We start from the raw sequence: 25071 nt of genomic DNA on the forward strand, positions 1-25071 counted from the left end.
GGCCGGACCGGGACGCGAACCGGCGACCTCTGCACTGTGCAGCCGGCGTGCTAACCACTCGACTACCGGGCCGCCTTTCCGTGTGTGTGTATATATATATATATATATATATATATATATATATATATATATATACAGTAAAGTCTCGTTATATCGATATCGGTTATAACGATAGTACCGCTTATTACGATATTATTTTCATTTCCCTTGCACATTTCTAGTCTTTTTATGTATAATTAGTACCGTTTAGTACGATACCCGGTTGTTACGATAATCCGGTTATTACGGTGCTCCTTTTCATCCCCCGCCGGCCATTTTTGTTGTTTACATCGATATATCCGTCGCGCCATTGGTCAACTTGGTCACGTGTCTTGTTACGTGAGCAGCTCTCCCGAGCAGACGCCATTTTCAGACGGCAGCTCGTGTGTATCAGACGGCTGCTCGTGTGTCTTCAACAATGGACTGTTTTGGATGCCATCAGAGCAATTTCCAAAGCGTGGAGCACGGTGTCCGAAAACACCATCAAGAACTGCTTCCGTCACTGCAAATTTGAAAATCCAGGGTGCAGTGAGGAAACATCTGCAGCTAACGAAGAGGATGACGACAACATTCCTCTTGCAGTGTTGACTGAAAAGCTAAAAGTCGCCGACATTGCATCGTATGTCGCAGTCGACAAAGACATTGCGACATTCCCAAGCTCATCAGATGCGGATATCGCAGCGGAGGTCAAAGCCAAGTATGCCACAGTAGATTCCCGTGATGATGATGATGCTGATGACGATGAAGAAGAAGCGACTGAATGCACACCTTTTGCAACTTCGACAAAAGCGTTGCAAGGGGTTGCGGACACGCGATCTTTCTTTGAATCCGTAGAAAATGCATCCGTTTTTTTAGAAACGTTAAACAAGATGGAAGTGTTCATATTAAAATATAAAAATGGGAAGCAGAAGAAGATTGATGACTTTTTTAAATAGCTTACATACATACTAATTGCAGTGTTATGTACATGTACTGTTACATGAATGCAAGCGTTTTTTGCAACAATGTTTGTTGCTTTGTCTGCTGAAGCGTCATGATTTTGAAAATGACTGTACATTCCATACTGTGCATTAAAGGGCAACCAACATCACTTTTTGTGTTTCTTGAGTCAGTCAAAAAGCTGTTGTAACGTCACGGCTGCGCGCCGGCATTCTATTCAGCCACTCTCGAACGTCACGTAAGTTATGTAAACGTTGCAGTTTTGGTTTTTCATCCATGTACAGTATTTAATTGTGTTGCATCCAGATATCTTTATTGTTTGCAACAATCACTGTTTTTCATATGATTGTACATGCTGGCGTTCGTGGCTTCGTGTGAATAGAACTTGACGATTTAGCATTGGTTGGTTGCATTTTTGAAAGGAAATAGTCATTAAAAAGTGTAAAGACGTTTTTATTTTATGCACAACTTTATTTTTCACTTCACTACTGTACAAAAAACATGTTAGATACGCAATCCATGAACCCAATGATGAAATTACATGCCATAACAAAGATGCCGCATTTACGCACCCCCCCCCCCCCACAGGATCGGATATATCGATAGTCCCGGTTATATCGATATTTTTTCGGATTCCCTTGCGTATCGATATAACGAGACTTTACCGTATATATATATATATATATATATATATATATATATATATACGTAACTGCAGGGTGTAAGATGCTGGCAGGGAAAGCCATGGAGCGCCATAACCAGGTGGCTGGCATAGTCTACCGAAACATCTGTGCGGAGTATGGACTGGAAACCCCAAGGTCAAAATGGGAAACACCTCCCAAGGTTGTGGAGAATGACCGAGCAAAAATCCTGTGGGACTTCCAGATACAGACTGACAAGATGGTAATGGCCAACCAACCAGATATCGTGGTCATAGATAAAGGGGAAAGGAAAGCCGTTGTCGTGGATGTAGCGGTCCCGAGTGATGGGAACATCAGAAAGAAGGAACATGAGAAAATCGAGAAATACCAAGGGCTCAGAGAGGAGCTAGAGAGAGCCTGGAAGGTAAAGGTGACAGTCGTGCCTGTGGTGGTCGGAGCAATTGGGGCAGTGACCCCCAAACTCGACGAGTGGTTGCAACAGATCCCGGGAACAAAATCGGATATCTCGGTCCAGAAAAGCGCAGTGCTGGGAACAGCACGGATACTGCGCAGAACCCTCAAGCTTCCTGGCCTCTGGTAGAGGACCCAAGCTGAAATGGGGACAGACACCACCCATGGTGGGTGAGACGAGGATTTTTTTTTTTTAATATATCTATGTATAAGCCGTCCGACACCAGATGAAAAAAATAAAATATTTGCTCTCTCTCTCTCCAATAACTGATATTGAACGTACACACTTTATGTCCAGTATTTAAAGGACAACCGACACCACTTTTTTTGTTTCCTAACTGACATCAGAAAAACGTTTTATAGCATCTAAAATACCCAAAACACGCAGAATGATATTTTTAGTCAAATGCAAAACACCAATAAAAATGACTCAAAGTGTCCAAAAACTACTTCAAATTGAACCCGGAAGTGGTCAGTTTCAGAAGTTCCCGCCCCCTTGTTCGTGATGTCACGCCAAGACATCTTGTCTTACTCGAGAAACAAAACAATGAGACAATCAGAAACAATCAGAGTCAGAGAAGATGCTTTCTTGTTACTCATCCAGTTATGAATATGATTCCAATAGTTCTGAAGAGGAAAGCATAAATGTTTGCAATCGATTAAAGAAGTCTTTCCGGGTCATTTTGAGGCATCATGACAGATGTGTAGCACCCAGAACATGCAGAAGATGGCGCCCAAGCTCTGTTGGAAATGGGCTGATTTGTCTGTTTTGAATTTGTGTCAGCGAATATCAAATAGTTGTCTGTGCAACACACAACGATTCACCATTGCGTTATTATTGTGTTTTCCTTCTAATTTCGCCATCAACACGAAGTTTTCAGACCAAACACAGTAGCGCAAAATGCATTGTGTGTCCTTTCTCGGTCAGGGGCGTTCCTTCCATGACGTGACATCGGGAATCGTCACCAACTCAAAAACAAGACTTCCTGAATATTCAGCGCAAATCTTAAAACCTAAAATATAGCTATATGCGGTAGAATCTTTGTAAAATACGCTCAGTAGAAGTCATTTGAAGCGATTTTACAAATTATGGATACAAATTGTACTTTAAGGTGAACTTTGCCCTGGTCAAGGAGTGTAGCCAAAATTTACATTCCAGGCTTGGCGCTGTCGTCCCTGAGTGCTGTTTTTGCTCAACACATGTTGAACATTTCATGCAACACAATTCAAAATCAAATTTAACTACAAAAGAAAAATACATTTAAATTGTTACTTCTCCCTGCTCTGTGTCATATTTTAGCTTGAAATATGATTCTAAATGTTAATGACCACTGTGTAAAACTACATAGATTTTCATAAGATAAATATTTTAAACTCTTCCAAAAGGTTTGGACATGTCTTTGATCACAATCCACAGATTTGAAACCAATGGGTTGCATGATTTCATAACCTCTTGTCCTCGTCTCTTTTTTGGTCGACATGATAATTTACAATTTGGACCACGCACTGTATGTTGTTTGCGCTAGGCTCAGCTGTTGTTCCTGCCAAAGGGTGGATTATGTGGAAAACAAATGATACTTCTTGTAAAAAAAATGGGGAAAAGGGCCAACAGCAAGTGATTACATTTATTACGTAAGAGTACTTAAGCATGCCTTTTTGGGTATTATGAGTCTGTGCTTTATGAACTAAGGTTAGGACACTCGTCGAGTTGGTGCTCCGTTAACGCTTTTTATCATTAAAAGAATTGGTGGTTTCGTGTCCCTGCTGGTGTTGTGGTCCCTTCTTGTGTGAGGACAGTGTGTCCATTCAGTGACTGCGTGAATGTGAGAGTGTGTGGTCATTCGTCTCCATATGTTCCCTGTGACTTACTAGCAAATGATTCAGGGGATAGGCTCCAGCAATGTTTGCAAAGTTCTTTAGGAATATGTGGTGTTGAAAACGGATGGATGGAGAATCAGTTCTTGTAGTGTCTGCCATTGAGAAACATATGCACTAGGTGGAACTTAAATAGATTCGGATGGGCAACTATGTAATATCAATATACAGTAAACTCTCGTTATATCGATATTCTCGGGAGTTGGAAAAAATGTCGATATAACCGGATTATCGATATATCTGATCCTGCGCCGAACTGCATTAACAAAAGCCGCCAAAAGAGGGCACCCAAGCGCCATATAAGAAACGGAGCTGGCCATGAGCTCCCATTTTTTTTTGGGGGGGTGAGAGATGTTCCCTCAATGTTGCCTCAAAATGGCACATATAATTCTTTAATGATTGCAAACATGTATACTTTCATCTTCAGAACTACAATGTATTTGAATCATATTCATAACTGGATGTGTAACAAGAAAGCATATTATCCGAATCTGAAGCCATTGTTTGGATTCACAAGCAATGCAAGACGTCTTGGCATGAAGTCATTTTTATTGGTGTTTTGCATTTAAATAAAAAGTGACATGGGTTGTCCTTTAAAACACAGTATGGAATGTTAATAATTTTCAAAATCAGCACGCTTCAGCAGACAAAACAAGACATATTGTTGCAAAAAACGATTGCATTCATATACAGTACATGGGCATGTACATAACACAACAGGGAAACGGCAACACTTACATCTTACTGTATTATGTATACAATTTAAAAAAGTCATCAATCTTCTTCTGCTTCCCATTTTTACCTTTTAACACAAACACTTCAATCTCATCTGCTACACACGAGCTAGCGTCTGAAAATGAAAATGGCTCTGCTACACGGGTGCTGGTCACGTAACAAACTCACGTGACAAAGTCACGTGACCAAGTCGACCAATGGCGCGACCGATGGCGTGTCACGTGACCAAGTCGACCAATGGCGCTACCGATGTATCGATATAAACAGCAAAATGGCCGGCGGGGGATGAAAAGGAGCACCGTAATAACTGGATTATCGTAATAACAGGGTATCGTACTAAACGGAACTAATTATACATAAAAATACTACAAATGTGCACGGGAAATTAAAATAGTATCGTAATAAGCGGTACTATCGATATTACCGATATCGATATAACGAGACTTTACTGTATATGGCAAACATTTTCAGCCACTGTTTCCTTTCATTTCATGATGTTTTACAATATATTTGACAACAAAAGAGAAAACAGTCGTGCCATGTAGTTATCAAATGTATTCATTATTTTTTTTCAAGATGGAGCCCGAGTTGGCAGCTGTCAGCAGGTGCTCTCATGAGCCTTGCTTTTTTGTCTTGTTTTTGTGTTTTCTTTTGTCACTTTGTGTTGTTGTGTGTCGTGTGGAATGGTTATGCATTGTTTTTCAGATTTTTTGGCCACAACATTCATCAAGGAGAACACTGTGATGAGCAGTTGCGCCTTTTCGGCTGCATGTATATGCCAGTACTGTTTTTGAATGGGAGGAATGTCGGTGCCATTCGACTGCCATCGCTGGACAACCCTGGGGCCATTGTGCTTTTTTTGCGCCTGCAATGGGCAGCATCTTCACAGGCCCACTTTTTTCAGAGGAAAGGTTGGTGCTGTTGGACAGTCTGTGCTGGATGGATGCATGGCTTGAGGAGCCGCAATAAACAGGAGCGTCAGCGCAGAGCGGCAATGCGTATGTGGAACTGTCGCGGCATGGAATTGAAGCGGATTTACGTGGGACAGGAGATATGAGACAATCTATTTTCGTCAATGGATGCTACAGCTGCGTGTTTGCTTTCAACATTTAGCTTGTAGTAGACATGCACATTCCATCATGATATCCCTGATCCACTGCTGAAAAGGATGCTTTGATCCTCTCCGCTTTAATCTAGAACTGCTTCATGTCACAAAGATGGTACAGAAAGTTCTGAAAAATGAATTACTGTGTCTTTGTGTTGTCATATTGTTAATTTTTTTATTTATTTTTTTATTTATTTTTTACTTTATGTTACTTCCGGTTTGAGTGAACGCTGGCGCGTGTGGCTGCCGCTGCTCACCCGCAGAAAAAATATCATGTGACTGTAAAATGTTGGGTAAAATTCATTCATCTTCATCTGGTTCGGACTTCGTCGAGGGTCTTGATGAAATGCCAGTTGAGTCGATAGTTGGTACACAGCAAAAACTACTTTATCAGAATCAGAATCAGAATCAGAATCATCTTTATTGCCAAGTATGTAGAACACACAAGGAATTTGTTTCCGGTAGAACACATGTGAAAAAAAAAAAAAAAAAAAAAAAAAAAAAAAACTGGACACTTGTAAATATGGGTTGTTGCAATATATCTAAATGCATCTCTTGATTCTGCACTATGTACAGTCTTGTTTATAGAACGGTTTTTGCACATCTACATTTGCACAGTATACAGTTGACATTTTTATTTTGTTATGCTTAGAATATCTTGTTTTCTATCCTTTCACTCCCACCCCAACCCCATCCCTCTTCAATTGCTGCTGTGGACTGCAAATTTCCCCATTGCGGGACGAATAAAGGTATTCTGATTCTGATTCTGATTCTGAACACGCTGCACTAGTATCGTTGTCAAAAAAAAAAAACTGCTAAGTGGCACTATACAGTTCCATTTTGGCTACTGTTGAAAGAGTTCAAAGAGTTAATGGCTTGGGGGAAGAAGCTGTTTAAATGTCTGCTGGATTTGGTGCGCATGGATCGGTAGCGCCTGCCTGAGGCCTGAACTAACACAACTTAATCCTTACACAATTCTGACTTTCTCAAAGAAATGTCATTTTTTTCCACAAAGGATTGTTATCCCTATTAAGATTTGATCAGTTATATATAACCATGATGATGCACAATGTATAATGACTGCGGCATAGCAATTGCTGACTTGAATTGATATATTGATGTCATCTACGTGGTATGATGAAGGCAGCAAGCAGTCACACTTGACGACAGCTGCTTATTTGACAACTTCCACACCCTAAAAATCTGATTAACACAGGCATGCTGTCAACATGTATAGAATATTTGCATGATATCAATGCGCCATCTGTAAGCACATGCACGACCAGTGACCCACTAAATATCACTCCAAAATAAGGATAGCTCAATCTATTTATGTTATATGTTTAATGCAATATTTAAAATCTATCACGGTAATAAATGTACTTAAATCATTAGAAAAACACGAGCTTCACTCATTTCCTGGCTCTCGTCCAATCACTTTAAACGCAAACACATTGCAGGGGTGGCAAAATAGGAGGGCGCACGCATGCGCACATCTCCACGCACATAAACTTGCTAACGTAGTGAGCTAAGCTAACTGTTGCCATGAACGTAACGTAACTATCAAATACGCACCCGTCTTATATGGCCCTTAACGCGTAGACCTTAGTAAATTCAAACACTTCGTTTCGACGTTTGGGGTGTTAACGGTCGTGGAGGAAAAGGCGGGCGTAAATGAAAACACGTATTTTATTACATCAACGATAAGTTTGTGGAAAGTGTCACTGGGTTTCAACAACAATCATGAGCCTCAAACAAATACTGTGCTCTGTGCCCACTCTATCAATATCGAATACATGCTGGGGAATTTTGCCATCGCACTGTTATATTTTAAAGCTTTTAGTCACCGAACAACAATAGTGGGTTGGATGTTGAAATTCAATCGATTAAAATATTGATAAGGGAAGTTGACAACAGGTGATCCTCGTTCCCGGGCGTATTGCTGACTGACAGACTCAGGGAGCCAATCGGCGGTCAGACATGAGCGTGAGTAAACCAAACACGCGAGGCGACGAAGTCGATATGGGCGTTTACTCCAGCTGCAGTGCCTGGGCCAGGCATCGTCTGTCTGCTTGGAAGAGCTTCCAACATTTCACCGTCGGCGTGTTTGTTACCTTCACTCTCACGGCTGAGGTGGAAATTCGACATTTTGCATCTATTAACGGCGGAAGACTGCTCGCGAACGTTGAAAGAGCGACGGATATTCACGCTCAGACAGGTAGGTTTCAACCGATCCGCTGCTTTTGCCACCCTCCCTTGCGTGCAGTCGCCCCTTGTAATTAAAACAGGTTTACGTGGTCGGTTAAGCTCCACTGTAGGTATGTTTGCACTAAACATTGATGTATCTTTACAAAATTCAAAAGGGTCACTAAATTAAAATTGTTTCGGGAAAATGTATATATGGGGGACTTATTGAAAATCATGTGTTTTGTCTTTTGAGATGCATTTTTTTGTATGTGCTTCTTTTTGCATATGTGTGTCATGGTAGTTTGGATCGCGTTTGCACAGTTATAAAGCCCCGTTGCATAATTCTTCCCTTTGTTTTCTTTACACTGACATATTTAGTTAACATAGTGCTCCACCAAGTCATTATTCTGGCGTCGGTGGTGACTCATTGCAACGGTTTTTTCTAAGATTCTACATACATGGCTTTACAGAAATAGTTCTGTATGTGTGAGTATAATTTGTATGTACAGAAATAGTTCTGTATGTCTGTGTGAGTATAATTTGTATGTTTTAAATGTTACCCCCAAAAGAAGACCCAAATGTTTTTTTTTTTCTAACCCTTTTATGAGCAAGTGACCTTAAGCTTTAGCAATATAATTAACTGTGAAGTGAAGTTAATTTATCAATATCGGGGCAGGGTTTGTTTATCGGGTAGGTTCACAATTGTTCCCTAGGTGAAGTCAAACTGGTTTGTCTTAAAGTGTTCAGCATAGCTGGGAGCAAATCCAACTTTGGGATTTCCATTTCATCTGGTTAAAGTGTTGGGAAAAAAAGTTTTGTTTTGATCAATACTCTCCTGGTGACTTAATGTGTTACTTGTATATGCAAAAAAAACTAACCCCAATACATTTTGGTAATAGGCAGATAATGATAGATTAATTTAGATCTAGATCTTCACTTTGTGAATGGTGAGGCGTTCCAGAGACTCAACCATTTATATTGAACTATGAAAAAGTGACTTTTCCAAAAGAATTCCATTTTCAAAAAAATCCTCCGATTGATTATAATTAGTTCTTTAACATCATTGTTCTGATACAGCACAAGAAAATCAGTGTTGCATTATGAAAAACAAAAATGAAATCCAATACTGTGCTTTCAGGTTCTTGCTGCAGCCAGTTTGGATTATAAAATCTCATTGAGGATTAGTGGGTGAAAATTGGCTTCAATCCCGCCGGCCATTCCCCATGAGGAAAAATGGGCAATGGCTTCTCGGAACAACCTAGTATCTTGGCAAGCATCCCCTTCTTCCAGTCCTTCCACATCGCCATCCTTGGGCTGGACTCTGCCGGAAAGACCACCGTACTGTACAGGCTGCAGTTCAACGAGTTTGTCAACACAGTGCCCACCAAGGGTTTCAACGCAGAGCGAGTGCGGGTATCCCTGGGCGGCCACCGCTCCGTGACCTTTCAGTTTTGGGACGTGGGCGGCCAGGAGAAGCTGCGGCCGCTGTGGAAGTCGTACACTAGATGCACAGATGGCATCATTTTTGTGGTGGACTCGGTAGATACTGAGCGCATGGAGGAAGCCAAGACGGAGCTCCACAAGATCGCCAAAAGTTCAGAGAACCAGGGGGTACCTCTATTGGTGGTGGCCAACAAGCAGGACTTGAGGCACTCCCTGGGGTTGCCAGAGATTGAGAAGCTCCTAGCACTCAAGGAACTGAGCCCAGCGACACCATGGCACCTGCAGTCTGCCTGCGCCATCATTGGAGATGGACTCAGGGAGGGCCTGGATCGACTCTATGACCTGATCCTGAAACACAGAAAAGCGATCCGGCAACAGAGGAAGAAACGATAGACTGTTTGATACTGGTGAAGGAATGTCTGGAGTTCAATTCAGCGTGTATGTTGTCCCAATTATCAGAGCTTAATGGTTTGTCAGGCTGTGTTCACACTTCTCATGCTATCAAATGAATTGTTATCCGATCACGTTCCCAATGTGGTTCATTTGGTCCAGCTAAATCATGGTTTGCAATTAGATTCAGACCAGTCTGAGACTATGTTCACATTCTTCACGTTTGGTCAAGTGCAAATCTTATCTGGACTCAAACCACTTTGGTCCCAGGTCTCCCATCTGCTTACAATTGGACTCGGAGTACAGTTTTGGTTCACTTGAGCTCTTGGGTGAATTTTACACAGATGGAGGACCGGGTCTGCTTGAAGGATTGGTCTCAGTCTCCTTGTAGTTGAACTCTGGTGGAATTTGGTTTACATCAGCTCAAGTGGCAAATGCAATGCAGAGCCAAGGAGGTGGACTGAGACCTCTTGAAAACTTGGTCTCAGCCCAATTGCAAGCGAATGGATCTCGGTTTGGTTATATTGTAACTGCTAAATGTCATCCAAAAATGAAAATGAAATATTTTTGGTACAGCCAAGAGCGCTGTTCTACTGCATTAAAGCGCCTTGTTCAGTTCAAATCAACTCCAGTGTGAGCGGTCTGGTGAAGTAGTTTGGTCAAACTAGCTGACCGTGTCCGTTTAAAGTCCGTCTCCGTCCTGTATCTTACTAAACTCTGATGAGTTAAGGTTCATTGAAGCTACGTGGATCTATGCACCAAATCTATCATGTATTTGTTGGTCTGGACTATCATGATTCCGTTTGCTTCCGTTAAAAGAACCTGGTGTCTACTCGTTTGGTTGTGGGAATGCTACTCGCTTTTCTCGAAAGTGTAAGCGCTACATTTTGGTTCAGTGAAAACCACCAAACAACCAGATAGTAACCGATCTAAGGTCATGTTCAGGTGTGAATACTGTCATCCGTTCAAATGACAGCAAAAAATGTTGGAAAGTCTCAAGTGTGAACACAGCCTTGGGTCATGTGACCAGGTTGTGGCTCAGGCAATGATGTGTAAAGGAACCAAGTATGACGATGAGAAAGTTTTTGACAGGTATTGATTTCAAGATGTGATCTAACGCTCAGAAGGTTTGGGGTCTGGAATGGTGGTACAAAGTGTTATTTGAATGGCCAATGGTTTCTCGATTCTTACAAAAAAAATCTAAAGAAAAAACAAACTAGATGAGTTAGAACATCAATGAAATTTTCACTTTTGTTAGCTCATCACTTTTTTTAACTACTTCATAGACTCTATATGTGAAAGCGAAGTATTAATTGTGCATTTTCAATTGGTGTGGTTGCTCTCTTCTATCTCCCACCGAAAGCACTTTAGATGATCACATTTTAGAGAGTTTACAGTTTGTTAGCTGGACTTTTTTAAAATTAATTATTTGACATGTTTTAACAGATGCTGTTTTGAGCCGGTTGCCGAGTCAGCATGAGCTTTTTTGTTTTCCTTTGATAATAAAAAAAACTACTGAGTGCACTGGGGAAAATGCTTTCCAGCGTGTTATTATGCCACTTTTAGTCTGTATTTGATTTTGTTTCCATTGTCAAGAGATTTTTCATCAACCTTTCAATGCCACAACTGAGTTATTAAATAAAAACAAATAAAACTGGGATGAGAGCTTAACAAATGGCTGTTTGTTGATGAGTTCATAATTCATACTTGCACTACACGCTGGCAACTTTGCTAAACAAGTATTGGGGGCATTATCAGAAACTAAATATCTGTTGGCTTCTGATCAGAAGCTGAATAAAAGCGTTAGCTTGTGAGAAGAAGCTAAATAACAGCGTTAGCTTGTGCGAAGCTTAATAACAGCGTTGGCTTGTGAGAAGAAGCTAAATAACAGTGTTAGCTTCTGATAGGAAGCTAAATCAGAATCAGCGTTAGCTCCTTATCTGCAGATTGTACTTGATACTTGTTCTTAGAAAATGCTAATTTGAGCATCCAAAAACATTTCAGTTCTCCTTAATGTTTGAGTTTGACTAGATTGTTTCTCAATGTCGTGTCTCAACTTGGCAATAATTATGAAGGGATGATAATTAAAGATTTTCTTGGTTGTTTAAATTCACACTTATTGGGTGGGCAGACACTCCAAAATATTTGTATACTGTTAAAGAACTGAATTCATTTGCCTTTGTGATCTTTTTTTTGTCATAGTCGATTTGTATAGAGACAAAATACCCAAAAAGGTTTTGAAAGAGCATTGTGTTCAAAATACCTGCATTTGCCTGAACTTGTTACGCCAAATTTATGACTAACCATCTGCAACGTATGAAGTGCTCGCGTGCTTCCAGTACAGGACGTTAAGAGCTAACCAAATGATGAGGTGTCAAACAAATACTTTGACGCGCTGCGCATTTGAAAGGTCAAATTTAAAAACAATGACAGGAGGGGAGTTCAGTTGTTTTTCCCGCGTGCTTGCCTGTCTCATGGTTACATAAAGTGGTGGGATGTAGTAAAGTGTGTATAAGTTAGAAATATCGTTTGAATGTATCATTTTACTTTTTTACTTTATTTTTCCTGTTTATCATGGACTTACTCGAGATTTGGAAACATGTCCCCAAAAAAGTCCTTCCTAATGATTATATGATTAATTTTTTTAGAATGTACTTCTATTATACCATTATTGTTTAGTTTTGTTTTTTTACGCAAGTATCTCTGTTCTACCAATATTTTTTACCTCACATCGGAGTACAGTAGTGTCAGACAACGGTTTCAGTGTTCTGACATGAGCAAAAAGCACCTGAGTGTTGTTAGGCTCTCCCAGCTTTGCAGAGGGTTAACAATTATCTCCTACCTCCAAGGCTTGGTAATGCGGTCGAGGCGGCCCGAAGCTAGCAGGACAGGCTCGGGCATGAATGGTGAGCTAGGAGGATGTTCAGAGTGGTTGGGAAGTGCTCCTTATTGCAGTTCCAGTAGCAGCTTGTCTGAAAAGATCTGCTACACATTTAATGCTGTGACCATGACATTGTCCCTTGCACACAGAAGATGACCCACCATGTGTTTGTAATTTTAAAATAAAGATGTAGTTAGTCTCGAGTTTTGCTAAAGTTAATCAATGGGCGATTTTGATATGATTTGATGGAGGTCAAAATGTGAAATTATAGATCACAAAGTGGATTTACCGTATTCTTACTCTGAAATGTCACACTATGTGGGACTTTCAGAATTGTTTACCACCCGAAAAGCTCTTAAGTGGCCCAAAAATATTGAGGAAAAATTGCATTTTGCATTATTTGTTAGCTTTTGCTTCATTTGTTAGCATTAAGCTAAATAGCCTTAAGCTAAATAACTTCATAGCCAAAGCTACAGCTGGTTATTTTAAATATGTGTTTATTTCCTTTTGTTTATGCTTAATTGAGGAAGAATGTTCAACTATCCATCAAAAATGTTGCGGTATAAGTCGCTTTTGAATCTTTAGCCGCCAACGTAGCTTCAATATCATTTATGATGTTTCACCTGACCAATCACAGTGAGCAAAATCAAATCAGGAGATTCCCCGGCTCATGTACCGGAATGTCGCCTCGTTATCCGATGAATGGTGTCTTTGTGAAGCGCAGGTGGCTCATTCCCGTTTGCTTACTAGAAAAAAAATAGAGTGGAGCAAAAAAAAAAGGCCAGCTCTTTTTCCTGTTTTCTGCTTCAAGTCGTCACTCATGCTTCCTCTTCGAGCATGAGATGAGCTACATCCACATGAATTTGTGTTCCTTTCCGCAGGCTGTCCATTAAAAAAAGAAAAAAGTCACCCCCCCGCCCCCAAAAAAGCCGCTCATCCGTACAGGAATTTCCATTATTGCTTTTTACACAAGGCCACACTCTGCCCAGCAGCGATATTTCGCTTTAGATTGCCACTAAAATCACAAGTTACAAGGCAATAACTCTTCCACTGCATAGCGGGTGTGTTTTTTGAAGTAAGGCCGCTTTTTGTCAAATACATGCAAGTTTTATCAGGAACAATAAACGCAAGAATGCAAGTTCTGCTTTCATAATTACTTTTTTTCCGCTGTGGTCTATACTGTACTTATGTAAATTTCTCCACTGTGAGACTAATAAAGGCAAATCCATCCATCCATCCATCCATTCACCGGCTTAGAATTTATTTCAAGATAGGCATTTGTTTGAGATGAGGCACAGTAGTAATGTGGACGAATAATGTGTTAACTGGCAAATACAATATTTTCCAGTGTATAAGTCATACTGTAGTATAAGGCGCAGCCCCAATGCTGTACTCAATGGTGTACTTTCAAACTTTTTCCATATACTGTATAAGGCGCACCAGGCGCACATTCAATAAATGAAATAATGTTTTCAAATAATAATAGATATAAAGTTAGCTAGCTAGCTAATAGATAATAAATGAATAAACGTTTTCCAAATATAAGGCACACCGCATTATAAGACGCTACAGTAGAGGCTGGGGTTGCGCACGACTTCTTTTACGGGGGGAAAATGGAGTCAGTTGCTGCTGACAGTAGTTGCCAGACCTGTTGTGACTCAATATTACTTCATATATAAGGGGCAACTGCGTATAAGGCGCAAGGTCATCTTTTGAAGAAAATCAAGGCGCCTTATACACCGAAAAATATCGTACATTTAAATGTACTTAAGAGTACGGTCCCCAAAAAATGGCGAATGTAAGTGATGTACTGCAGACATGATCAACTCATAAAATTATAAACAACGCTTTCTTGCTTCATTTTTAAATGTATTGGTATAATGTAGACAAAATGCTTTAAAAAACCAGCTGTGGCATTATGGGAAAATGCTTCATTTGTAACAATTGGCCTATAGTTACGTCCAAACGTATTCACAAATACTGTACAATTGAACACACTTGCGAGTCCTTACATCAATCCATGAAGGATCCTCTTCTTTTCCTTTCGGCTTTTACCTTCAAGGGTTCGCCACAGCAAATCAGTGTCCTCCATCTTTAGAGGTTTGATCCGCATGTTTGTTTTGGCCAAGCTTTTACGGCGGATGCCCTTCCTGACACAACCCTCTGTATTTATCCGGGCTTGGGACCGGCACAAGAAGACATATGTCCCTTTGTGGCTACAGAACAAGCAACTCGCTCAGTAAAAGTCTCCCAAACACAAAATGGTCATCGGCACAGCAGCATTTAAATAAAGTAAAACTCTACTTACCATTTGATGACAATGCTCTGATCTTACCGTGAAATGGGCATTTCTTTCCTTACATAACATCACAAACAAAACTTCAGTCCTTTAAGAAGCGTGATCTTCCAGTCACAGTATATATCTAAATGATCATCTCTTTCCCTATATTACATCACAAACAGCACTTCAAAGTCCTTTAAGCACACAAAAGCTAAAAACTGCTAAATTAACACAACAAATAATAATAATAATAATAATAATAATAATGACTATACTACTATTACTACTACTACTACTACTACTACTACTACTACTAATAATAATGATAATAAGTACAATAGCTCTGATAATCCAAGCACATATATGAATATAGAGTTTATGTCATAGACAATATAGAAAATAGATTACAAAAACAATAAGGAGTGGTTTCAGAAACATTTTGAATGTCATTGCCAGTGAAAATATTTTTACTACACATTGGCAGCACTTCTTTACAATTTTTAACGTCATAAATTTCATTTTTTTTACCGTGATATGTATAGTTATGTTAAAATTTGATAAGGTTCCTGGTGCTGTCCGGTTTGTGTTGTTTCAATCAGATCTACTAGCTACCAGTGACGTGCAGTCAGTGGAGGCAGGTGAGGCAGTGCCTCACCTGTCATCATGGAAAGCTGTCATGGAAATGTCAAATGAAAAAATAAATTAAACAGTTATATGTATTTAGTGATTTGTACTTTAAAGTTCTTGTCCATTTAACTTCACCGTTTTAGGATTTTTTTCAAAATCGCTGAATTTTCACATTTACCGTTCAAATGCTAAGTCGAGACGAGCGGTGAGGCAGCAGCCGGCTGAGGCTCACCATGGATTGCGCAATCACTATGCTTACTGTGCTGGCTTGCTCTGCAGTGAGACCGCATTGCTGTCCTTCTGCATATCGCTATTAAAGCGTTCAAACACGTTTAGTATATGAACTAAATTTCTACAGTTTAGCTGGTGTATATAATGTAGAGTCACTGTACATTATAAACACTGTACTACAGTGTTTATTTTGTTTTATTTTTATCAAAACGCTGTGCGTAGGTGAGGCAAACAGTTCTCCCGCCTCATGACAGGCAGGGGGCGCTTGTGATTCCAGAGGTACTTCTTACTCCACGTCTGCAGAATAATAGAATTAGAGACAGAAAGCTACAGTAAACAGTTAGCAAGTAAAGTGCAACCCTGCAGTCATTTTTTTCGTGTTGCTTGGCCTCACTTTCAGAATGGAGGATTACATATCTAAATTGAAAGAATTTTCTAAACTGGACTTTCAATCGAAGCAGGAGGTAATAATTAAAGGAAGACCAACACTGGAGCTAAAAGGTTTGCTTCAGACAACGGGACACAATACTCGCTCTTTTCAGGCGGACTGGTACACACGAAAAGGCTGGCTGTGTGGATGTCCAGCAAGAAACCGCCTTTTCTGCTTTTCCTGCCTTCTGTTCTCAACTTGTGACAATGTCTGGACTCAAATGGGATATTGCGACCTGAAAATTTTACAACGGAGCCTCATCAAAAATGAGCGAAGACTCAACATCAGCATCCACAATGCTAAGGTAAAGGAGAACCGGGAGATTTTAAAAGATCTCATCAATGCCATTATTACATGCTTTCGCTGAGAAAGATGACAGGCTAGCGATTTAGCATTTTGGGGCAGCCACTGTATTTTCTAGCCTGTGAAACAGAATACAGAACGATTTAATTGAAGCAGTTGGTGATGTCATTAGCAATGACATTAAAAAGGAGATCGGTGCAGCCCCATTTGTTGCTGTCGAAGTAGACGAGATTGTCATTCTCAGCACTGAAAACATACAGTCGGAACAGGACTGATCAAGGACGACTTTCTTCACTGGCAGTGATCTCCGTTGAGACAGAGAGACTTTTAAAACTGAAGAAAGATAAGGAAGGCTTCTACAAAGAAGTTATCGATGCCTTTCTTCAGAAGGAGCGGCGCATGGACTTCATTTACAAGTAAAGGTAACACGATAAAAACGTTTTTTTTAATTATTTTTTTCTATGCTACAGTTTGTATATATAAAGAATGCTGACATGAAATTTTAAACAAAATACGTTAACTGTTGCCAATCAAATGGTGAATAAACTACTGTGTAGAGTTCATATGTTTGTAAATCTGACTATGAAGACGTCAGTGCCTCACCAGCCATGAACCTCACCGCACGTCACTGCTAGCTACATGATTTAAAAAGACGTCACGCCGACAGGCTCCACCAGTGATATGACCCGAGAATAATTGCTTTATAATAATAATAATAATAATATAATAATAAGAATACATTTCATCTATAAGCGCCTTTCAGAACTCACAAGGACACTTTACAGTATGCTCAATGCGGAAGCCAAATTTATCACCTTAAAATGTGTAGAACTATGGGAGCCCCCATTTTCCCAGCACTGTAATTTGTATTTTATCATCATCTGATAGATCTTCACACACGATTCACTTGCATGATTTCAACCCCCAGTGTATACAGGCTGCCCATCCTAAATCTCTGTTATTTCTTTTTTTGGGGGGGGAGGGTTGTCACATGAAAGGCATTCCGCCAGTCTGCAGTGGCACGCCACCATAATCCCTCATGGCCAAACAAGAGCAGAGGCTCATTTCACAGGCCTGTGCCTCACAAAGACCCCTCTGGAGGGGACATGGCTCATTGTGGCCCCCTCAAAGTCGGCCCAGCGGCTTTTGTTTGGATGTTGAGGTGGGATGGCTGCGAGTTCAGGGTTAAAGGCAATGAAAAAGTCGTTTGCCGCTGCAGCTGGCTAGGCAGAGGAATAAGAGACTTGCAACATTTGTCAGTCTCATTCCTGTTGTACTCACAATCGCCCCCCCCCTCATGTCCCCTGAAAATAAGGCACACAAATAGCAAAACAGGAAGCCTTACTTGGTAGCCAACGGGGAAAGTCAAAAGATTAGATGTTGAGATTGTTTTCAATTTCTAACAGTTAAGTGGTCATAGCTCTCAAGTAATGGTGGCTATCTAGCTGGCTACCTGGCTAGCTATCTATTTGCTATCTATTTGCTATTTGGCTGGCTAACTGGATACCTAGATAGCTAGGTATTAGCTATTTAGCTAGGTATTATCTATCTAGCTAGGTATTAGCTATCTAGCTAGCTATTAGCTAGCATTCTATCTATTTGAGTTATTCTGGGTTGAGTGAACGCTGGCACATGTGGCTGCCGCTGCTCACCCACAGAAAAAAAACTTACCCTGTGACTGTAAAAAAAAGAAAAAAGAATACCTTTATTCGTCCCGCAATGGGGAAAGTCACCTTGAGAGTTTTGAAAGGCGCTTATAAATGAAATGTCTTATTATTATTATTATTATTGTTATTATTATTATTATTATTATTATTATTATTATTATTATTATTATTATTATTATTATTAGTAGTAGTAGTAGTAGTAGTAGTATTGTTGTTATCTTTCATCTAGAACTGCTTCATGTAACAAAGAGGGTACAGAAAGTGCTTAAGATGAATGACTGTGTCTTTGTTTTGTCATATTGTCTTTGCGCTGCCATATTATTTGTTATTTAAGTTTTTTGACTTCAAGACGGCGCCACCAGAGTGGCTGCCTTTCCAACAGCTCATGTATTTTGTTTTTCTACTTTCATTCCTTTCATCACTTTGCTGCTGTGAAATGTAAATGTATCCACTGCGAGACTAATAAAGACAAATCCAATCCAAATCCAATCATGATTATTATTATTATTATTGTTGTTATCAGGATGATGATAATGATGATGATGATGAGGATTATTATTATTATTATTATTATTATTATTGTTGTTGTTTGTATAAAACTTGAATTCCTTTGTTTCCATCAACAACTATTCACTACAAGTGTGAGTTCTTTCGTCATAAATACTGCATGTGGACTATTTCGACCACTATATCCTCCATCTTGCAAGCTAGCTTGCTATGTTTACACCATGAAAATACATCTTCAGTGAATGCCATCATTTATAGAACAGCTCGATGTCATTAATTAAATTCCCAAGTGAGCAGGTGGCACTGCAGACAAGCCCACTGCCCCATCCAACAGCAGCGGTTAGCTTTTAAGCTAGCTGTTGGCTAGCACTTCTGGTAGCATTCAATGCCACTTCACCAACCCTTTTCTCACTGGTAAGTCAAATTTAGAAGACATTTATTTTCACTTTAATCATCCTGTTGATCTTGTTTTTCATGGGAGCATATTTAAACCTCCTCAGTGGCACATTAAAATCCAATTGTTTTGACTGTACTTGTGTTAAATGCTAATCTGATCCTCACACTTCTCAGTGTTGAGGTGTTATTTTGTTTGTTTGTGTTTTTTTCTCTCTTCATGTGACCTCAGCGTGACCGGCCTGACGTCGGCAAAAACACCAACAGCCTTGTTTACTTACTTAGGAGTTCATTAACTCTGAGAATGTGGAGGCAGAAATAAGAAGTGAGCCTCTTTTTAAACCTAACAAGAGGAGGAGGAGAAAGAAGGCGCAGAACTATACGGATCTTAAAGAATGATTAACACCCAAAAAGCGTTCAGTCTGACTCCATTTCCACGCTAATATGTTCCCCTCCTTCATATGTCGCGGGAGGACAATGTCATATAGCTCTGAGAATCTGTGTCAGAAAAGGATTGAATTATCATTTTACACAACAACAGGAAGCACCACTAGTTTTTCCATAAATAACGCAGTTATGTATTTTGTTTTAGATGTTTTTTCACATTTTAGTGTCAGTTTCTTTGTTATATTTGGATTGGATTGGATTAGCCGTTAAAGTCTCACAGTGTCACAATAATGTGACAAACCACAAAAGACATAGACAGTCATTCAATCTTGAGCACTTTCTGCACGTTCTTTATTGTTTGAAGCAGTTCTAGATGAAAGAGGAGAGGATCAAAGCGTCTTTTTCACCAGTGGATCATGGACATCATGATGAAATGTGTACATCTGCTACAAGCTAAATGTTCAAAGCAAACACAAATCTGTAGCATCTATTGCCCTATCAGACTGTCTCACATCAACACAAATCTGTAGCATCTATTGCCCTATCAGACTGTCTCACATCTCCTGTCCCACGTAAATCCGCTTCAATTCCAAGCCGCGACAGTTGTACAAATGCTTTTTTCTTTTTTTTTTTGTTTGACTTCTTTCTTTTTTTTGGGGGGGGGTAGAATTGTGTTTTTTCCCCCAAAAAAATCCCGAACATCTATATTTGCATTTTGTCAATTATTTCTGTTTTAATAGCACATCATTTACAATCTGATGAATGAAGAAGCTAAGGCTAAGAACATGATGAAAGGCTTATGATATAGAATTCCACCGTTGCAAATGAGCTATAACTTTCGCAACTATTTGGAAATAGAAAGCAACAGCAATAACCGTACGCTTGATTGCTAATCGCTAGTGCAATAAGCTAACACCACATTTAGTCATGCTTTCAAACTGGATTCCAAGATGTCAGGCCTTGATTGGCAATCTTCCAACCACCAAGCAGAAAACCGCATGCAGGTTACTATGATAACCACACAGTGTCAGATTGTGAGGGTGTCCAAATAATGAAAGTTCAACACCACGGTGCTCTCGATAAACAGTGCAACCAACATCTCAGCCAGGATGCGTTTATTTGATCAACTGAGATAATCACTGACAACACTGACAAAGTTTTGTTTATCTGGTGCTTCGGTTCCCTTTCTCTCAACAAGAACTGTCTGAATGACATCATCAGGATGTACTGGAAAAAAACCCACTGAAGCACACCTGTTTCAATTGTTATATTTCCCATGATGTATTTCTTTAACTATTTTTTGGTACAAACAACAGTGACTGTGAAACTTATTTGCCCTTTTCTGAATCCGAAGAATTAACTGGCATCCAGTTCAAAGGAAATCTCTTGTGATTTTTTTTATTACTTTCAGGCCTTTGGTTAAAACTTTCCAATTCTTTTGTCCAGTTGGACATCACACACTGGATATGTGTGGCAGGTGGTCTTGGATGCCACCATACATTCTGCATGTATGACTTTTCCAGACCCTTCTTGTGTTCACATTCCTTGATTCACAGCATTGCACCGCGGAGGAGAGGGGGTCGGGGGAGGGTCAGATGACACTGATACCACGGAAGAAGACTTCCTTGTCCCGCATGTAAAGCGATAGTGATTGCACTTCCTGAGTAAACAACTCACTCACTTTACTGCTAACACAGTGACACACGCACACTGATAAGTTATCAGCAACATCTAAGCTGTATAAGCAACGTAAGAGCAAATTATGTGGTTGAACCATTACAGACCATCATATTAGGTACACCAAAGGCCTTTTAGGTATTGATGTGGGTATTAATCTATACCTGCATTCCATCCTTATTTGAATGATGTCTTTGTCTCCCTTCATAAATCACATCAAATGGACTTTGCCTGTATGAAAAAAAAATATATAGCGCATCTGAGAGAGCGTCAATCCGTATATGGACCTGTCGCGGCTTGGAATTGAAGCGGATTTATTGACAATCGTGGTAAATACCGGTAATTGTTAGTTGCGTTGAATATGTTTAGTGGAGAAATGGTTACTCGACTGAAACAATCCATTGCCGTCTTTTATTTTGATTATTAGACTATCTATGCTTTGGAATACAAGATGACAGTTGTAATCTGAAACTACATGGTTATCATCACTGTCGTGGCTTGGAATTGAAGCGGATTTACGAGGGACAGGAGATGTAAGACAATCTCTTTTCGTGAATGGATGCTACAGCTTTGTGTTTGCTTTCAACATTTAGCTTGTAGCAGAGCTCCGCATTTCACTATGACGTCCCTGATCCACTGGTGAAAAGGACGCTACGATCCTTTTCTCTTTCATCTAGAACTGCTTAATACAACAAAGAGGGTGCATAAAGTGCTCAAGCTTGAATAACTGTGTGTCTTTTGTGTTGTCACATTACATATTAGTTCATTTTTACTTTAAGATGGTGCCACGAAAGTGGCTGCCTTTGCAGCAGCTCCTATATTTTGTTTTTTTGTTTCTTCCTGTATTTCTTCCTTTCCTTTCCTCTTATTTTCATAACTCTGCTGCTGTGAAATGTTAATTTCCCCACTGTGAGACTAATAAAGGCATTTCCAATCCAATCTGCTTTCGTAGAGTTTCGGTGAATGAACAACCAACGGCTAGTATGTGTTTGTGAGGTAGGTGGAGGTGGAGTAAGCTGACTTTTGCTTTCAGCCTGCATTGAGCTGTGGGGCCCCGCTGGTGCAGAGCCAGCCGCGGCATACACAAAAGCCTTTTTTTAAAAATTCCTTTGGGATTCTTTTCATCTCTGCAAAGATGGATGACCAATAAGTCTCAGGGTTTCTGGCACAACAAGGAGGCGTTGTGAAGATCACAAGTAGTCAAACCTCCCCAAATGAGATAAATAACCCTCAGAAACCACCAACTTTGTCTGCTTTGAAGTAAGCAATTTACATCTACTGTATTTTGGGGTGTATAAGGCCCACCCAAAAACCTCATTATTTTTTTTTCAAAAGATGACCATGCGCCTTATACACAGGTACCCCTTATGTGAAGTAATATTGAGCCACAACAGGTCTCACTACTATTGTCAGCAGCCACCAACTCCATTTCCCCCTGTAACTATCTACTAGCTATCTAGCTATCTAGCTTCCTATTTATTAGCTATATATCCAGCTAGCTGGCTATCTGTTAGATATCTATTGGCTGGCTAGTTAGCTGGCTATTTATTAGCTGTCTATTAGCTATCTAGCTAGCTTTCTGGCTATCTATGATCTATCTATCCAGCTAGCTAGCTAGCTATTAGCTGGCTGGCTGGTTAGCTGGCTATCCATTAGCTAGCTAGTGATCTGGCTGGTTATCTATTAGCTGTCTATTAGTTAGCTAGCTAGCTTTTTATTTATTTGAGTAATTCCGGGTTGAGTGGACGCTGGCGCGTGTGGCTGCCGCTGCTCACTCACAGAAAAACGTATTCAGTTTTGAAAGGCGCTTATAAATTAAATGTATTATTATTATTATTATGGGCGGCCCGGTAGTCGAGTGGTTAGCACACCGGCTTCACAGTGCAGAGGTCGCCGGTTCGCGTCCCGGTCCGGCCTCCCTGTGTGGAGTTTGCATGTTCTCCCCGGACCCGCGTGGGTTTTCTCCGGGTCCTCCGGTTTCCTCCCACACTCCGAAAACATGCATGGCAGGCAAATTGACCACTCCAAATTGTCCCTAGGTGTGAGTGTGAGAGTGACTGTTGTACGTCTTTGTGTGCCCTGCGATTGGCTGGCAACCAATTCAGGGTGTCCCCCGCCTCGTGCCCGAAGACAGCTGAGATAGGCTCCAGCACCCCCCGCGACCCTAATGAGGAATAAGCGGTACGGAAAATGAGATGAGATGAGATTATTATTATTATTACTATTATTATTATAATTATTAGAACGAGTACACCTTATAATGTTTTGTGCCTTATATTTGGAAAACTTTTATACAGTAAAGTCTCGTTATATCGATAGTACCGCTTATTACGATACTATTTTCGTTTCCCTTGCACATTTCTAGTCTTTTTATGTATAATTAGTACCGTTTAGTACGATACCCGGTTATTACGATAATCCGGTTATTACGGTGCTCCTTTTCATCCCCCGCTGGCCATTTTTGTTGTTTATATCGATATATCCGTCGCGCCATTGGTCAACTTGGTCACGTGTCTTGTTACGTGAGCCGCCATCGGTCGCGCCATTCGTCGACTTGGTCACATGAGCCGCCATCGGTCGCGCTATTGGTCGACTTGGCCGTGTGACTTTGTCACGTGACACGCCATCGGTCGCGCCATTGGTCAACTTGGTCACGTGTCTTGGTTACGTGTCACGCCATCAGTCGCGCCATTGGTCGACTTGGTCAGGTGACTTGGTTACGTGCCCAGCACCCGTGTAGCAGAGCCATTTTCATTTTCAGACACTAGCTCGTGTGTAGCAGACGAGATTGAAGTGTTTGTGTTAAAAGGTAAAAATGGGAAGCAGAAGAAGATTGATGACTTTTTTAAATTGTATACATAATACAGTAAGATGTAAGCGTTGCAGTTTCCCTGTTGTGTTATGTACATGCCCACTCTACTGTATATGAATGCAATCGTTTTTTGCAACAATGTTTCTTCTTTTGTCTGCTGAAGCGCGATGATTTTGAAAATTATTAACATTCCATACTGTGTATTAAAGGACAGCCGATGTCACTTTTTATTCAAATGCAAATAAAACTGACTTCACGCCAAGACGTCTTGCATTGCTTGTGAATCCAAACAATGGCTTCAGATTCGGATAATATGCTTTCTTGTTACACATCCAGTTATGAATATGTTTCAAATACACTGTAGTTCTGAAGATTAAAGCATACATGTTTACAATCATTAAAGAATTATATGTGCCATTTTGAGGCAACATTGGGGGAACATCTCTCACCCAAAAAAAAAGGGAGCTAATGGCCAGCTCCGTTTCTTATATGGCGCTTGGCTGCCCTCTTTTGGCGGCTTTTGTTTAATGCAGTTCGGCGCAGGATCGGATATATCGATAGTCCCGGTTATATCGATATTTTTTCGGACTCCCTTGAATATCGATATAACGAGACTTTACTGTATGTTTATATATTTTATTTGAAACACTTTTTTCATTAATTGAAGGTGCGCCTTATAGTCCAGTGTGCCTTATATATGGAAAAAGTTTGAAAATACACAATTCACTGGGGGTGTGCCTTATACTCCGGTGCGCCTTATACACTAGAAAATACGTACTAGTGCTAAATTATGCTCTAAGCTAAAAATAAGATAATGATGTTCCTAATGTTGGCCTCTATATCTATTCAGTCATCTCTATCCTCATTTGAGTCCTTCAAAAGAATTAACATACACACCATGAAACAAATGAAACTCTGTTGCACATGAAATGTTGAAAAGGCTAACTTGACAAAACAGGAGCCAACGAAGCTACGTAGTTGTCACCGTAGTCGTTTGAGTCCTTCAAAATGAACACCCACATCTTTTTTACTACAAAACATGCAATTCAC

General features: G+C 40.2%; 1 protein-coding gene and 1 long non-coding RNA gene across 3 annotated transcripts in view; both read left to right on the plus strand.

The window, feature by feature from the left end:
• The first annotated feature begins 7819 nt into the window (after positions 1 to 7819).
• Positions 7820 to 11349, plus strand: arl4aa (ARF like GTPase 4Aa). Its single transcript, XM_088998892.1, has 2 exons — positions 7820 to 8023; positions 9131 to 11349. The coding sequence occupies exon 2, from the start codon at positions 9226 to 9228 to the stop codon at positions 9826 to 9828; it is 603 nt and encodes a 200-aa protein (XP_088855018.1). The 5' UTR covers positions 7820 to 8023; positions 9131 to 9225; the 3' UTR covers positions 9829 to 11349.
• A 4673-nt stretch (positions 11350 to 16022) lies between these two features.
• LOC148896697 (uncharacterized) overlaps positions 16023 to 25071 on the plus strand; it is a 68757-nt gene continuing 59708 nt past the window's right edge. For both annotated transcript variants that reach the window (XR_016115377.1, XR_016115378.1), the window contains exon 1: positions 16023 to 17000. This is a non-coding gene — a long non-coding RNA (uncharacterized LOC148896697). The remainder of the gene's footprint in view (positions 17001 to 25071) is intronic.

This window comes from Hippocampus bargibanti, linkage group LG06 (assembly GCF_051943395.1).
Source record: "Hippocampus bargibanti isolate YZ-2025 linkage group LG06, ASM5194339v1, whole genome shotgun sequence".
In the NCBI taxonomy this organism is placed as follows: Eukaryota; Metazoa; Chordata; class Actinopteri; order Syngnathiformes; family Syngnathidae; genus Hippocampus; species Hippocampus bargibanti.